The sequence below is a fragment of the Gavialis gangeticus genome, unplaced genomic scaffold (assembly GCF_001723915.1).
Source record: "Gavialis gangeticus isolate Ggan-Ray unplaced genomic scaffold, GavGan_comp1, whole genome shotgun sequence".
Lineage (NCBI taxonomy): Eukaryota > Metazoa > Chordata > Crocodylia > Gavialidae > Gavialis > Gavialis gangeticus.
Genome location: NW_017729014.1, coordinates 13,690,802 through 13,705,835, shown reverse-complemented (window position 1 = coordinate 13,705,835; position 15,034 = coordinate 13,690,802). Strand labels below are relative to the sequence as shown.

At 52.6% G+C, this 15,034-nt stretch overlaps 1 protein-coding gene across 1 annotated transcript in view; it reads right to left on the bottom strand.

Annotated features, from left to right (window-relative positions):
• The window catches only part of SAMD11 (sterile alpha motif domain containing 11), a 195,256-nt gene that overhangs the window by 74,700 nt on the left and 105,522 nt on the right, over positions 1-15,034 (bottom strand). The window contains exon 4 of the mRNA XM_019511552.1: positions 7,129-7,253. Within this exon, the coding sequence (XP_019367097.1) occupies positions 7,129-7,253 (125 nt within the window). The remainder of the gene's footprint in view (positions 1-7,128; positions 7,254-15,034) is intronic.

The window sequence follows — 15,034 nt, the reverse complement described above, 5'->3', positions numbered from 1 at the left end:
GGCTATTTTTGGGAGCAGGATGATGTTCTTCTCCCTAGAGCTGTAAGGAGGTAGGGAAAATGTCTGTACTATTTATTCCACTTACCAACATAGTGGGAGTGAATGAGAGGTCTCTCCCCTTGCTGGGCCCATGGAAGCGAGAGCTCCACTGCCCAGCTGCAGCCTTACTAGAGCCAAGTGAAGAGCATGAAGGCTTTAAGCTCCAGGGTGATATGGTGCAGCCCCTCGCTCCCCCTGATTAAGCTGGGAAGTCAGAGTGACCTGTCCAGGCTACTGCTTAGGACACTCAGGCCTTGAACCTTGCTGCCAACTGGGGTTTCCCTCTGGTACCCAGAGAGCAGTGCCAAACTCCTGCAGCTCCCATCACTCCTGAAGGAAGTCCACAAGGAGCCTATTCTCCTTTATAACACAGCCACAGAAAATTAACACACCCCTTTGCTTCAGCCTGCCAGGAAACTGGGGCTCACCCAGAGCCCACAATGAAGCCAGAGGAGACACTGCGCATTCACACCTTTGGGTTCAGGAGACAGAAAGGCAAAGAAACTCCCCACAAGTCACACAGCCAGGGAATAAGAACTAAGCCTCCTGAATCCCAACCCAATGCCCTACACACTGACTTCGTCAGTCCTACATGGCTGTAAAGAGGACTTGCATTTCCTCCGCACGTCTCTCTTACTCTCCTGAGCACTGGGCTCAAACCCAGCGTGTGACAGCACTGCAAGAGGATGCTGCTAACCTCCAGCTCCTGGCAGGCACCGGCCACAATGATGAAACGCACAGGAGCAGAAGACAGAGGAGGGAGGAATCCAAGATCCCAGCCCCTGATCAAAACCACCCAGAGAAGTGGCATCGACTCTCGCTCCATCCCCAGTGCTGCCTAGGTAAACAGCTGTCCTTCCCGATAACATGCGTACACAAAGGTGGCTGGCTTACCACTCCCGCATGCCCATTTGAGGCTGATTTTCTGCTCAATTTAAGACAGCAATTCAATAAAGCCTTTTTTTTTTTCCCCTTCTGAAAAAAAGGAAAAGCCTGTCTGCATCCTGGCTCATTATGCCACGCTCAGAAAACAGCCCTTTCGTTGCAATTCTGTCTCTAATCATTAGCCGCGACATCCCCAGCTTCAGACTCTTCAGCACCCCCCAGCTTTAACTCCTTCCACGTATGCTAAGGCTTTAGGGCTGGATGCAAAGCCCACTGCCATCATGGGAGCAGAGGTTTCCACTAACAATTCACTGGGCTCCAAGTCAGACCTGGGGAGACCAGTATCAGTAACACAACATGCTTTGAGCATGTGTACACATACATGCATGCACATGCACTCATGCACAGACATAAGCCTTCCTGAAAATCTCCAAAGAAGTTTTTAACATGAACCTATTCGAATTTTCACTCCTGATTTCAGCACCTCTCACAACCTGGCCCAGCCAATGGAGCATGAGCCTTGGACACCGGAGACCTCATTCACAGATTTGGGCCTGAGAAAAAACAAATAAACCAGGGAGAAATCTGAAAGATCGACTTTTGCCCAGAACATCTGGACATTTTGCATCTGGTTAAAACAGATTCCTTTATCGTTACTTGGGTCATTGTAGTAACTCGAAGCTCCAGTCATGGATGCTGCGCTAAGCACGGTTCAAGCACACTGTACCTCTATGGAGGATATTGGCTGTAGATATATTTATTACTGCAGCCCCCGCAGTTCCAGCCAGCGTAACTTAATACAGTAGTGATATAATCATAGGATCATATGGAAAAAAATTGCTGGAAGGGGCTTTGAGACATCACCCAGTCTGTCTCCCTGCCCCGTGGCAGGATCAGCCTTGCTCCTAATGCTTTACCAAAGAAAGGCATCACCCTCTCCATCTTGTACATGGGGAAATCGAGGCACAGGGCAGTGAAGCGACAAGCTCCCCCAGCAGGTGGCGGAGTGGGCTACCCGAGTCCTGACCCAGCGCATTTATTCAATAGGCAGCACTGCCTTTCACTGGGGACACCATTGTGGCACATGCCGCACACATGCATATGAAAAGGCAGTCTCTGCCCCAAAGAGCTTGCAATCCAAGTGGAGACAGAAATCCTTCCATGGAAATTACTCATTAACATCAGCCCTCAGTGACAGCGCACCGACCCCTGGGTGCCTGCGTGGCCTCCAGAGACCCAAGGCTCCCAGGTGCCAACCAGCCCTTCAGAGCAGAGGGAAGCCAAGACCTCAGCCATGTCCTAACATGCACGTCCCTCGGGATTCACTGCAGGCAACCAGAACAGCCTCTGGCCCTGCTGCTGGGGCAGGGGCATGGGGGACACCATTCTGCCAGGCCAAGAGGACCCCCACACGCACCCCCCGCCTCCTCTAGCACCAAGAGGTCTGATCCTGGTGGCCATACTTGGGCAAGCTGAAGCCAGAAGGGCTCCAGGCAGGACTTGCACTGCTCCACAGTGTGGGGAGGTGACTAGAGAAAAAGGGGGTGGGAAAGGAAAGAGGAGGGGTTATTCTCATCCCCTTCTGCGAGTGCTCTTGGAGCACAGAGGGAGAGGGCTCCTCCACCTCCACCAGTGGCTGTCTCTGCAAGGCCCTTCCCCAGCAGACGGCATTAGCCAAACTGGATAGAGGGGATTGGCCTTGTTTACAGACACACAGCCAGCTTCTTAGAGGGGCTCTAAATCTGTTTGATGTGCAAACCACCGGCTTTGCCGCCGTGCCTTTGCCGAGCTGCCCTGACGCTGCTCATCCTTATGCACACGTGGCCCTATCAAGATAAAGGCGCCTTGTGCCATCGGCCCCTCTAAAAGAATGCCCTCTGCTGAGCCTTGTCCACTGCCCCTTCTCCCTCACCTCCCTTTGCAAACTGCTTGTATATTATTAACCCCTCCTTTAGGTGGGGTGACCCCCTCCTCTTCCCTCCTCTCCAGCCACACTACATGTCGGATGAAGCTAAGCCTCTTACTGGCTCTCCCTAGGCAAGCTCTCAAGGAGGACAAGTCCCAACACTTTTTCCACATGCTATGTTATACCCCAGCTGTGGCCCTGAGCACAAAGATGGACTCTGCATTGCCAGCTACTGAATGTCACTCTGAAGAGGGGATGGGGCATCCTGGGGGTGGAGGACGCTGGTGAGATTAGGAAAGAGGAAGGGGGTGAAGGAGGAGGGAACACTAATGCATGCCAGGGAAAGGGCACTGGCCCCTCCTGGCTCAACGGAGGGTGTTTTGGCTGTAGGACTGTGTCTATGCTGCACCCAGGGGACTGGCAACTAAGTTAGCAAGGCCTGGGTGCAAGAGTTTCCACCACAAAACCCTACGTGCCGCAGTGCCCTGCACTCACTCATGTGCACCTGGGGGCATATCCCGTGGCTCTGTGCACCGAGAGGCTTTATGACCCTTCTCCAGGCAATGACAGGAGAAGGTGTCTGTCTTTAGAAGGGACTTGCAAATGATGGTCAGACGTATCTTGTATCCGCACCGTGAGGCATCGGGTGGATCCCAGCCCAGGTCCAAGCAGAGCCCAGGTCCTAATCCAACAACCCACAGCCAGGCCAACTGCCCCGGGCTTCAAGTGCCGTCAAAACCAGGTCAGCACTTCTACCATACGGACAACAGAGGGGGCGAGGGCCAAAGCTGCAGAGGAGTACCGTGCAAACCTGCAGGGTAGACCCGCCGCAGGTTCCAGCTGGATTATAGCTACTGGTTGGACTGGAGGAGTGCCCCAGGGCAGGGCAGACGGAGAAGCCCCTTCCTCACACCGAGTTTGCTGCTGTTCTGTGAAACCTCGACACACTCAGGCTTAGGCTCAAGTTCAGGAGGAACAACCATCAGCACCCATCAGGCTTGCGTCACCTGGCATGGGGAGCCCAGGGGACGGTGCTGGGAGGGGACGGGGGGGACAACTCACCCACGGATCGAGGGCCCCCACCTCTTCTACCTCTGAATCGGGCACCAGGCAAAGGCGGGTGGGGAGAGTCTTCTGCTGAAATGCCTTATTTGGAGGCAGCTTGGAGTTATTGGAGATATTCGTAACTGATTCCTCCTTAACTGCAGGAACATAACCCCCATTGCGGGTGAGAGGGCACAGACACCTTGAGAAAGAAAATGTCCATCCCCATACTGCTCTGGGATTTTAACCAGCACTTCCCTCTGGGGCACCTCCCCCAGTAGCAGCATCTGTTTGGTGCATACAGCTGTGCCCTGTAGCTAAGGGAGCAAAGCATCTCAATTCTGGCTGCAGAACCACTCCTGAACCAGGGTGGGGGAACAGAAGTGGGGGGCTGGGACCAGAGGCGATGGAAACCGCATGAAGAGAGGAGGGGAAGCGATGCTCCTAGCCCTAGCCGCTGAAGGCAGGAAGGAATGAAGAATCGCAAGGACAGGGAGGGAGGTGGGGGACAAGCCCTGAGCCAAGCCTGGGCTGAAGTCCATCAGCCAGTTAATGATCAGGAGGTACAAATGGGACAGCTGCTTCCTGAAACCCAGGGCACCGCGCCGGCTCCTGCAGAAATCCGAGCGCAGCACTGATAATAATTATAATAAATCTTCTGTGCCGGAGAGCGTGCCCAGCACACACAGGTTTGCTCCGTGATTAAGAGATCTCCGTAATATCTTAAGGTCCCCAGTGGGCCCAGAGCAGCGAGATACAGCTACATGCATCAAACGCATAAGAATATCTCAATCATTACCACAGCCAACGGTGGCTCCGAAGCCGATCAATAGGGCAATTAGATTTTATCAGCGCGCGCCTTTCGGCCTCCTGCTTCTGCTGTCCTTGCAAAAGCCACCATTCCCCCTGCCTGATCAGGGCCTTTATGTCCTGCTGAGAAACACTGGCTAGAGCCGGGTAGGTTTTTGCCCTTTGCAGCTGCCATTGCTTTCATGTTTCGTTGGAGTTCAGGTCCCGACCACGGGGAACGCTTCTGACTGCGCTCAGCTGCAGATGACGTGCAGCCAGGCCTCCAGCCCTGCAACACGTGCATGGCGCCAGCGCAGGTAGAACCGCCTCAAGGGGCAAATCTTTACGACAGGCTCTGCCCTGCTCTTCTGCAGCAATGGCAGGGCAGAAGCAGTGGAGTCTGGTGCTGGACAGAGAGCAGGACATGCGACGAGACCGTTGCAATCCATCTGCTCCACACTCCCCTTCACCATCGTGAGCCACCTCAGATTCACCCACCTTCATAAAGCATTTGGAGACAGGCTGGCAGGCCTCGCACACAGGGCCCCAGCTCCTGTGCTCAAAACAGGACTCCCTTTCTCCCACTATTTTCTCAGCCTGGGCCATTTATAATGCAGCCTCTTCAGGGCTGTGGCCATCTCTTGTGATGGGTACGTACAGCACTGAGCACACAAGGAGTCAGGCCCCAGCAGCTACCAAGATACAAAGAGGCAAAGCACAGGAATCACTTTGTCTCAATTGTTTTCTCTCATCTTTCCTAATAGGTGGCCCTAGCCCCAGTTCCACCATCAGCCAAGCCCAGCATTAACTACTGCTAACAAGCTGCTTGCAACAATTGAGTGGTGGCATTTTGCACCTCTCTATTCTGGGTTTGCATCCCCTTGCCCCCTGCATGGTCGGTGTCCAGGAATCAGCTGGTGGGATGGAGGCGGAGGGACCTGATCCACGCATGCTCTCACGACACAGCTGCCAGGCTGCCTGAGGTACAGGTAGAGAGATCCACCTCCAGACACCAGGGAGAACCAAAATCCCAACTCTCTCTGTGAAAGAGTGACAGTCCCTGCGCTCCCCACACCTTCTCTTCTCCACTTTCCGCCCCTGTCACTGCCTCCTCCTTTGCTGTTCAGCCCTTCTCAGACGCACCAAATCCATCACCTCCTGAAAAGCTGTCACTTGCCTGGTGGCCTCTCGCAGTCCTGCCCATCTCTCTCTCAGCTCAGATTCGCAGTACGATACAGGACAGACATTACCACCCTCCTCACTGCAAACAGTCCCGGACACCCACGTTCAGGGCCGGAAACAGGCATGGGCTAACCAGGTGGCCACCTGGGACCCGGACAGAAAGGGAGCTCCAAAATGGTAATTTTAAAATTATTATTAACATCATCTCTGGCGAAGGGGAGCCCGATGCTGAAAGTTCGCCTGGGGCCGCCAGGAGTCTAGGTATGGTGCTGCCCACGCTCAGCAGCAATCTCATGCCAATCAGGATGAAAAGATATCCAAGCCAATCCGCCAAGGGCCAGGCCCTCCCCCATCTCGTTTAATGCATGTGCTTCTGCAGGGGTTGGGGAGTTCCCATTTTCACCACTTCACCCCGATGGGAATAAACACCGGGGCACCCTTTGCCCTGTCTCTACTGCTCTGGATCCCAAAGGCCTTTCCCAACACTAATACAGCCTGGCGGGCCCTCTGCAAAGGAAATGACTTTAAAACCCTTTTTGCAAAGACAACTGTAAAGCTGCTCAACGTCGCTGCGGGTGTAACAGCAATCAGAGCCTGTGAATTTGACTGCAGCCTCTCTGGGACCAAAGTTGCGCCCAGATCCCAGGGAACATGCTAGAGCCCATCGGTGGCTCTCCCAAATGCAAACGGGGCAGAGGACGTTCCCAGCATCCAGCACTTACTGCCGGATATGCCCGCACCACTGTAGAGGGGGACCCAGCCCACTGAGATGACCTCTGCTTCAGCGAGGCATGGATGTGGGAGCCAAGTGACCTTGTGAAAGGTCAGGCCACTGCGCACCACCAAACAAATACCCTTGCAAAGAGCCGGCAGGGCCAAGGCAGCGTGGGGAGCTGCTGATTAATGCAATTACAAATCACACCGCGCTCTCTGCATGGCCTTTCTGCTTCGCTGGCCACTAAACCCCCAGGGACAGCAACTGCCTCACCTGCCATTTAACACAGAGGGCGAGAGCTGAGAGGCGAGAGGAGCTGAGGTGATGCAAGACCGCATGGCTTACTCCTTACCAAATACATCACCTCTTTGGGGAGGAATAGTAAGGGACTCGCAGACCTTACTTGGAGATCTAAAGTTAAATGCTACACAATAAGGCATAGCTGCAAAGAACCAAAAAAGCTGTCCAAGTGAGGAGGGGGAAGGGGAGGGAACTCAGAAAGCCTCAGCTGTAAGTTTTCTCTCCCAAGCCACAGAGGACAAGAGAGCCAGGCATCCTGGCTGCTTACCTGCTGCTCCTAAGCCGACGTCAATGCTGGTTCTCTTGAATTCACAGCGACTCTGGGTCTCTGGCATAACGAGCTGGCGGCTCTGATGCAGGTTGGAGATGATGGTAGAGAGGTCGCTATCACGGCTGCAACACAGCAGAAAAACACCAAGTTAAGGAAATCCTATTTGCCATCACGTAATTGCTGTGTGTGTGTGTCCGAACGCACAAGTGCGCATGCAAGGTTGTGTGTATGTGCATGCTGGCACACATACACGGAAGTCTCTTATCTGCCCTGGCCATTTCTGAGTTACAGGGGAGATTCTCCCCCTCCCTCACTTAAAGTCCCCAAGCAACCGCCCTCGCTTTTGGGGAGGGCAAACTAAGCAGCAAGTCCTCCCAGGACTGCCTGCTCCCTCCCTGCAAAGCACTCTGCGGACACCAGCATCCGAGATCTCAGCCTTGCCAGGGGGCACTTGTCCCAGGTCAAAGGACCAGAAACGTGCCTGAGAAATTGTCCTGCCTATTCCTACACTGACACAAAACTAGAATTCAAATGGGTGATAGCAGAGTGATAAGATAGCTGGCACACTGTTGTTTGGGAAAAAATAGATAGCTTTTTAGTTCTACCATGTGTCAGCCGGTTTTACTTGCTCAAATAATATTTTTGTATCCAGAGCACTGCCACAGACCCACCATAGTCACAGAAAGTTAAGAAAACAACCTTGCTTGTAAGACCCATTTTCACCCCATCACTCTATAACAGATACCAAAATAACTCCCTCTTCCTTTTGGGATATGAACACACATTACAGAAGGTGGCTAAATATTATTCTGCCTGTTATCCTGGCATCAAACTACTTTAACCCCCCTTCCCTCCCGTGGAACGTACGAGAGAGAGAGAAGGAGAAGGAGAAGAGTAAAGACATTCACTGCAGCAACTGCTAGATTTAAGACTGTAAAGTTCCCTGCCTTACCAGTCCTTGCCTTCATACATTATATATAACAATTGCTGATAGAGACAGACATAAATACAGATAATAGACGACATTTAAGAGAGAGAAAGCTGCATGCCCCTCTGCGCATCTAGAAGTAAACGCTGGAAAGTCTCCATCCGTTTTGCTTAAAGGTGTATGATAAATCACCCATCTCTAGCCCAGAGGGCTCGTCCCACGCTGAGCAGCCTGGCTATGCTCCATCCACTCCTCTTCCCAGCCCGGAGGCAATAGGCAGAAAGAAGTTAAGATATCCCCCCAAAAAAACATTCCCACCATGTCAGAGGGTCCCTATCAGCCGTTACTCACATGACCAGAGCGCCCGCTCTGTGCGACACACAGCACATGACCACCTGCTTGCTTGCTCGGGGGAGACGGTCCTAACCTGGGACTCCCAGGGCAACGCTGATGGTGCATGATCTGCAGAGCTACCTAGCAGTCCTCTCCCTTTAAATAGCCCCCTTCTTGTTCTCCCCACCACCACCCCCCTTGGCCCCCGGCAGGAACAGGCACAGAGCTGCTCAAATGCTCCAAAGAGCCCGTCCCCAGTGGAGAAGCGGGTGCTAATCTGTTGTCTAGCTCTCTGCTAATCAGATAAGTTTATGACAGAAAGTCTTTAGACAGAGGTGCTTTCAGCAGGCGTCTGGCTCCAGATTTTCACAGGATGCAGCAGACAGAAGCAGACTTTGCTCCAGCAGCTGCTGTCATCCTCTCTGCAGCCCCCTGCCCCCCCCCCCCAAACTCTCAGGGCCAAAATAGGATGCTCAGATCTCAAAGCGTTTTAGCACCCTCTGCATTTCCATCCGTTAAACCACCGCAGACTCCTCTTTACGCAAGCAAAAGGCTAATTACTTAAACAGGTCCTCAGGTGAGTGGGAAGCCCATTTTCCCCCTGTGCCAAGCAGTTTTGAGTCTTATCCTCTTTCAGCTGCCACCTTTAAGATGCATTATGCAAATATTTCAGTGCCTTAAGTCGTTTATGGGATTAATTTGAAGTGATTATCAGTTCTTTTTAATCATGCAAATCAATAACTGGATGGCGGGTACAGAGGACAAATGCAGATAAACGCTGTCATCAGCACAACACCAGCGGCGGGGAGGGGAGGGAGAGAGGGCTGTAGGGTGAGGAGCAGCACAGAGGGATAAAGGAAGGGAGCAGGAGGGGAAAATATGGGATGATACTGTCTCATCTCCCAAAGGAATCTAGGGCACCTCGCAGATGGGAACAGGGCTACAAAACAGCACACAGGGGTTGTTTTATCCACCCCAGAAATGCAGCCGTCTCTGGGGTGGAGCACGGCCACTATTCAACAGTACACAGCCACGGGGCTTATCACTTTAAAGGCAAAAAAACCCAAAACACCCCAAAGTAGAAAACTCTGCAGTGAACGCTGCAAAGGGAAATCTGATGGGAGTAAAATATCATTGCTCCAGTGTTAACCTTCCAGTCTTCAGATAGGCAGGAGGAGATCTTTAGTGATCAAAAATGCCCAGGGCCTCTGATTTAATTCAAGGCACTAGGGCAGGAGGGATGAGAAAAGGGAATCATCGTGGGGCATTTGAAGGACCCCCGAAGAGGTCTCCCATACAAATGCTGAGCAGACCCAGCGCGTGCACAGCTTGTGAAATCTGATACGGTCCTAGCAACACGAGCCACGGCTGGAACACCAACCACCACGGATGATGAAGTCAGATGAATTTGGATGAACTGTTGTGGTGGGGGTGGGGGGGAAGGCAACAAGAAAAGGGGAGCTGACGTAGAAGGCAAAGAGGCCAGGGCAGCTTGTAATGAGGTGAACCGCGGTTCCCTGCAGTCTTCAACTGCAAGCACTTTGGGATAGGAAGGAATAACAACTGTGGCAGTCCGTGTCCCCATGTCCACCCTTCCCCTTTGGGGTCAGGAGCTGTGTTAGGGAGGCTTTGGTTACTACAGGCCAAGTTCACCCCTGGGATCTAACGCCGTTTGCTTACAAGCAGGGAAGGGTTTGGGCCTGTGCATTTAACCAGCTGTCTTCTACTCGGATGAAAGAACAGTCCCCTTAACAAAAGCACCGGGGAGGGCAGGGGGAGGCTCTGCCCAGCTTCTCGGGTGTGTTGTAGGGACACTTGGAACGCAACCATTCTGCTGCTTGTGCAATGGGGTGGAGATAGCTCCGCTGTCTGTCTCCAACCAAGCTGCATCAGAGAAGGATGGAAGACCCACAGAAAACTAATGATAAAAACCAGTCCTCCTGAACCCCCCTAAAAGCAGACAGCTACTCCAACACCCCAAATCAATGGCTTCCTCTCCCCCACTCCTGTCATGCCCAACGAACATCTACCTCTCAGACAGGACTTAATCTGTTAGATTTTGCACTGCCATGCAGCATGGTCCTTCTGAACGCCGGTGTCGGCTGGCGGCTCCATCCGGCTGGTTGCCGCTGTCCACCAAAGGGTTCCCTTCCTTCTTACACCCAGTCTGCCCCCTCCTCACTTTTATCTCTTGCACTGAATTGGCTGTGTTCATGTCTGCATGCAATCGCATTGCCCTCTACTGGTTTATCCACACAGATGATAAGGGGCCTAACAGGTTGCAGGGGAGCTGTCTAGTTTTGCAGGAAGAGGAAGGCCACGGGTTCTAGCCCCAGCTCACTCAGTGCATGTGTGCGACATAGGTTGAAATTATGTCTGTAACACACAGATTCATTATTGTAGCCCCCTGCTGTGCTCTGCCCCTATAACCTTTCCTGGCAAGTCACGTGGCCAAAGCATTAAAAAAGTCAGTGGTGCCAACCCCAGAACACAAAGCAAACAGCGTCTTGAGGCCCCATGTCGGCTCCAGCAGGTTCGATACATCCCAGATGCAGCTGATGCACACTCTGGAGAAACCAGATGCTACAAAGAAAATCCAGCCCTGTTACCTGGCTTCTTTTGAAAGCACTTTAAGTCCAAATTCAAAACGTCTCCTCACTCCTTATATGCCTGGCAGCAGCCAGGCCCAACTCTTCTTTGCAGATGTGAGAAGGCTCCCCCTTAAAAGTTTCCATCATGTGCTCTCAGAGCTGAAGCCAGGCTCCCCAGGCACTGCCTGCAGGGCTCATGCAACATCAGCTAGTGGAAGGCATAACCTAGGCAACATGCGTGGTGTGGAAACAGAGCCTCTGCCCACCTGCCAGGCTGCTGGCTGCTCTGAGCACGTGCCTGACGTGCCAGCCCTGCTCAAAAGGCAGAGATGCAATGGAGGAGGAGCCCCTCAGGACACTTCAAGCGGGTTCATGCGGGTTCAGCCAATGCAGCGTTAAAGGTATTTTCCCGGGACAGCATGCGCCAGGCAAAAGCACATTGTTAAACCTAGTGACCCGGTCCAGCAGACACGTCTCCGAACTGGTTCCAGCCTCCAGCCCCGCACGAGCAAGGAGTCCAGAGAGCAGGACCCATCCTCCCCCTTCCACACCACGGCCCTGCCACGCATTCGTGAGACAGCCTCCAGTGCAAACCCTTGTGCACTTTTTAACTAGGTGGGCAAAATTCCCACTGACGCTGCTGGAGGCCTTGCCTGTGTAAGGACTGAGTAAGATCCAGGGAGTCAGGCCAGAATAACACAGGCCATGGGGCTAATGGATAAGGTTTGGACTGGGAGCCAGTGGATGCACACTCTACTGGGAGCTCTGCCGTGGGCAAGCTGCGTGACCTCGGACACATCAGTTCCCCTCTCTGGGCCGGTGCTTCCCATCTCGCCCTCCACCTGCCTTCGCTGTCTGGAACAGACGTTCCCGTCTGCTGTGTGTGCAGCATCCCGATGGAGCCCAGATCTCAGCTGGAGTCTCTGGGCACTACCTTGCTAGACAGGTTTTGTATTGGTAAATGAAGGGTCAAACCACAAGGGTCACTCTTCTACCAGAATGAAAGCTCTGCCGAGGCTTGTCATCTGCACATGGCATCTCCTCCGGCCCCATAAGACAACAGAGAGGATCCAAGTCCCCAGTTCTTTAATGCAATGCAGTGACCCCAAAGGGAAGCGGCCTGTGCTAAGGGGATTGGAGGAAGGGAAGCTTTTTCCCTTGGAGAGGATTTTCCTGTCTGTGTGCTGAAGCTAATAATTCCCCACAGGTGCTCACTTCCAGCCTCAGCAGGGGCAGGATCACATCCTGCCTCTCTCCTGTCTCGTCTCTGAACCGCTGCTGAGCACCTGTTAATACAGACGCTTCCCCCACCCCTACAAACACACGCACACAATCAGATTAAAGGTCTGATCCCTTCCAGTAGCATAATATTATATTTTAAAAACCGGATTAGAGAAGGGGGCTAGAGCGAGATACGGATCTCCTGAAAGGTCAGAGAGGAGACAGATAGTCTTCTAAAGGGCTGCAGGTTGCCATAGCAATATTCAATTTGTGCGTTTTTTAGTAATTAACGACTTTGGAGCCTGCAGCAACACAGGTAGGATTGCGAGGAGCGGAGACATGCATGTTGCAGGGCACGACGGTGTAGGGCCTCTACCCTTTGCCCACGCCATCTGCCCTGGCCAATTTTGTCCCCGCAGTAAAATTCAGAGTGCAAAGCAGGGCACTTGCACCTCCTGTTACCTGAGCGTGCGCGTGTAAAATAACAGGGCGCACACACTGTGCCCAGGATCGTGGAGGCCATATTAGCCCTTCCACCAACAAGACCCTGCATGGGGCTAAGCCAGACTCCCCAAAATCAAAGGAGGTCCACGGGGATGGCTCCTTGGCTCCAAAGTTCAAAGCTGCCTAGGTCCTTTGCTTCCTGGATGAATGGAAACGGACAGTTCCTATTCCCTGTTACCAGGAGATTCCTGCCATTCAGAGGCCAAAGCACCTTTTCAAGAGGCTCCAAGATTTTGAGATTTTGGAAAGTCAGTTCAAAGCACGGCACCAATTGTCACCTCTGAGCCAAGCCCTAAGCTCGCCCAGGCCTTTGTCTGAACGGCAAATCCAGACACCTGCGTACCACAAAGAGTTAACTTCTCAGTCATTTTTAATTATGACTGATCTACTTCTGTGGCTCGTTCTCTCTCTGAATATACCATCCCATCTTTGGGATGTCGTACTTGGCTGCTCTGGATCTGACGAAGGCTGAGGGTTTCACGGAGCAAACAAGCAGCGAGCGTGGATGAAGCGCTGACATCCGGTCTGCATGGAAACTTCCCTCCTAATAAAAGTGAGGGATGGGCAACAGTCGCCTGGAGGCATTTAGCGGTGACTCCACAACACTGAGCACCCCTGAGAATGGCACAGGTCCCATCATGAACTCGGCCTCATGAGGAAGACATTTTAACAAGGAGTGAGTCAGCGGCAGGGTGGTTCTGCTTTTCCCCGGAGCCTGGGAGAGGTTTGTGTCCCTCAGACCACGCTGTACATCAATCCTCCCTCTGCTTTATTGATTTCTCCCTGAAAGAACATCTTACGCCTTTGCAAACCACTTTCCATCTGACGGGATTTGCACCCTACCACTCGGCTCCCTCTCGCTGCCAAAAGCAACAATTGGAGAAGTGGCTGGATATTATTATGGCTTGGGTAACTGTCAAGCCCTAACGAAACCAAGGCATGGGAGCAGCGTATCCATTCCCCAAGAGTACAGGATGACTGTGGTCAGGGTCACGGAGAGACCACAAGCGGTAGCTAGCTCACCAAAACACCACCTGCAGCTGCAAAGCCAGAAGGGTCCAGCCTGGGTTGCTCCACTAGTGGGGTCAGGTGTGAAGTACAAAGGTGCAGGCGTGGAAACAGCCACCAGGAAACGGGCTCTGGTTTGCTCCAGCACAGCTCACCAGACTGGTTGGAGCAGAGCGGGGGCAGATCCAGGGGAAGGGGCACCGGTGCACTTGCACCCCTCTTTGATTCCTGCTCCGCCCAACATTTAAAGCCAACTGCCTGGCAGTAGCAGCAGCATTGCTAGTCAAGCAGCAGTGAGAGCATGAGCTGAATTCATGGCTTGGTCCAATCTACCAGATCCCTTCTAATCTCTTCATTCCACAGGTGTCAATGACCCATCTTTTTTTTTTTTTTTTTTTAATAGTCTTGATGCTCCACCAATCAAGCTAGCCTTTGTCCTGCCATGCTGCTCTCTGTTAACTGCTTCTGGTAATGAAGCTCCTACTTCACAGCCCTGTGGATTGTTTTTAACCCATTGCAATGAAATTATATTTGTTTTAGCTTCAATCTTCAATACTGAAAAATCCAGCCCTAGGCCCCTAGCAGATGCGTAAAGCTTCCAGTTCATTCTTAACTGGAGACAAATTGGTGTTGTTTTACATGTGATGCTGATGCACCGCGCCATCTGCACCCCACTTTTCAAAATCCTAGATCTGCCCGCAGAGCAGGGTGAGAAAACCCCCCTTCTCAGAGGGCATGCATACGATGATGCAGCGCTGAGTTCGGACAGAGCCAGACAGGCATGGGAGAACCAGGCAGCCGCCCAGGGCCCAGACAGGAAGGGGGCCTGAAAATGGTAATTTTTTTTCCATTGTCCGATTACTATTATCATTATCTCTGGTGAAGGGGGGCCCGATACTGAAGGTTTACCTGAGGCCGGTAGGAGTCTAGGTACGCTACTGGCCATGGGGTGACTTTGGCTGTGGACAGGCAGGACTTTCAACTGCTTAAACAGGAGAGGGGGAGTTCCCCTTAGGAAACGCACATCAGCATTTCTGATGCAAACTGGTCCATCCGCATGGACATGAGAGAGCTGCACCACTGTGACTGCAGTGTGCTGCAGATACACCCACACTAGCTGGTTGTACCTGCCTGAACCTCTCACGCAGCCAGCACATCCCATCCATCTGAGCACATGTCCTTGCTGAAGTCACAGTACTGACTGGTGTTATGTGGGTAAAACCAAGCTAACATTAAAGAAGCTAGCTCAGGCGCTAGGAGCTGTCTAGCCATGTGGAATTCAGTGCAGGCTGCAGAATCTTTCCCAGAATCAGGGGTA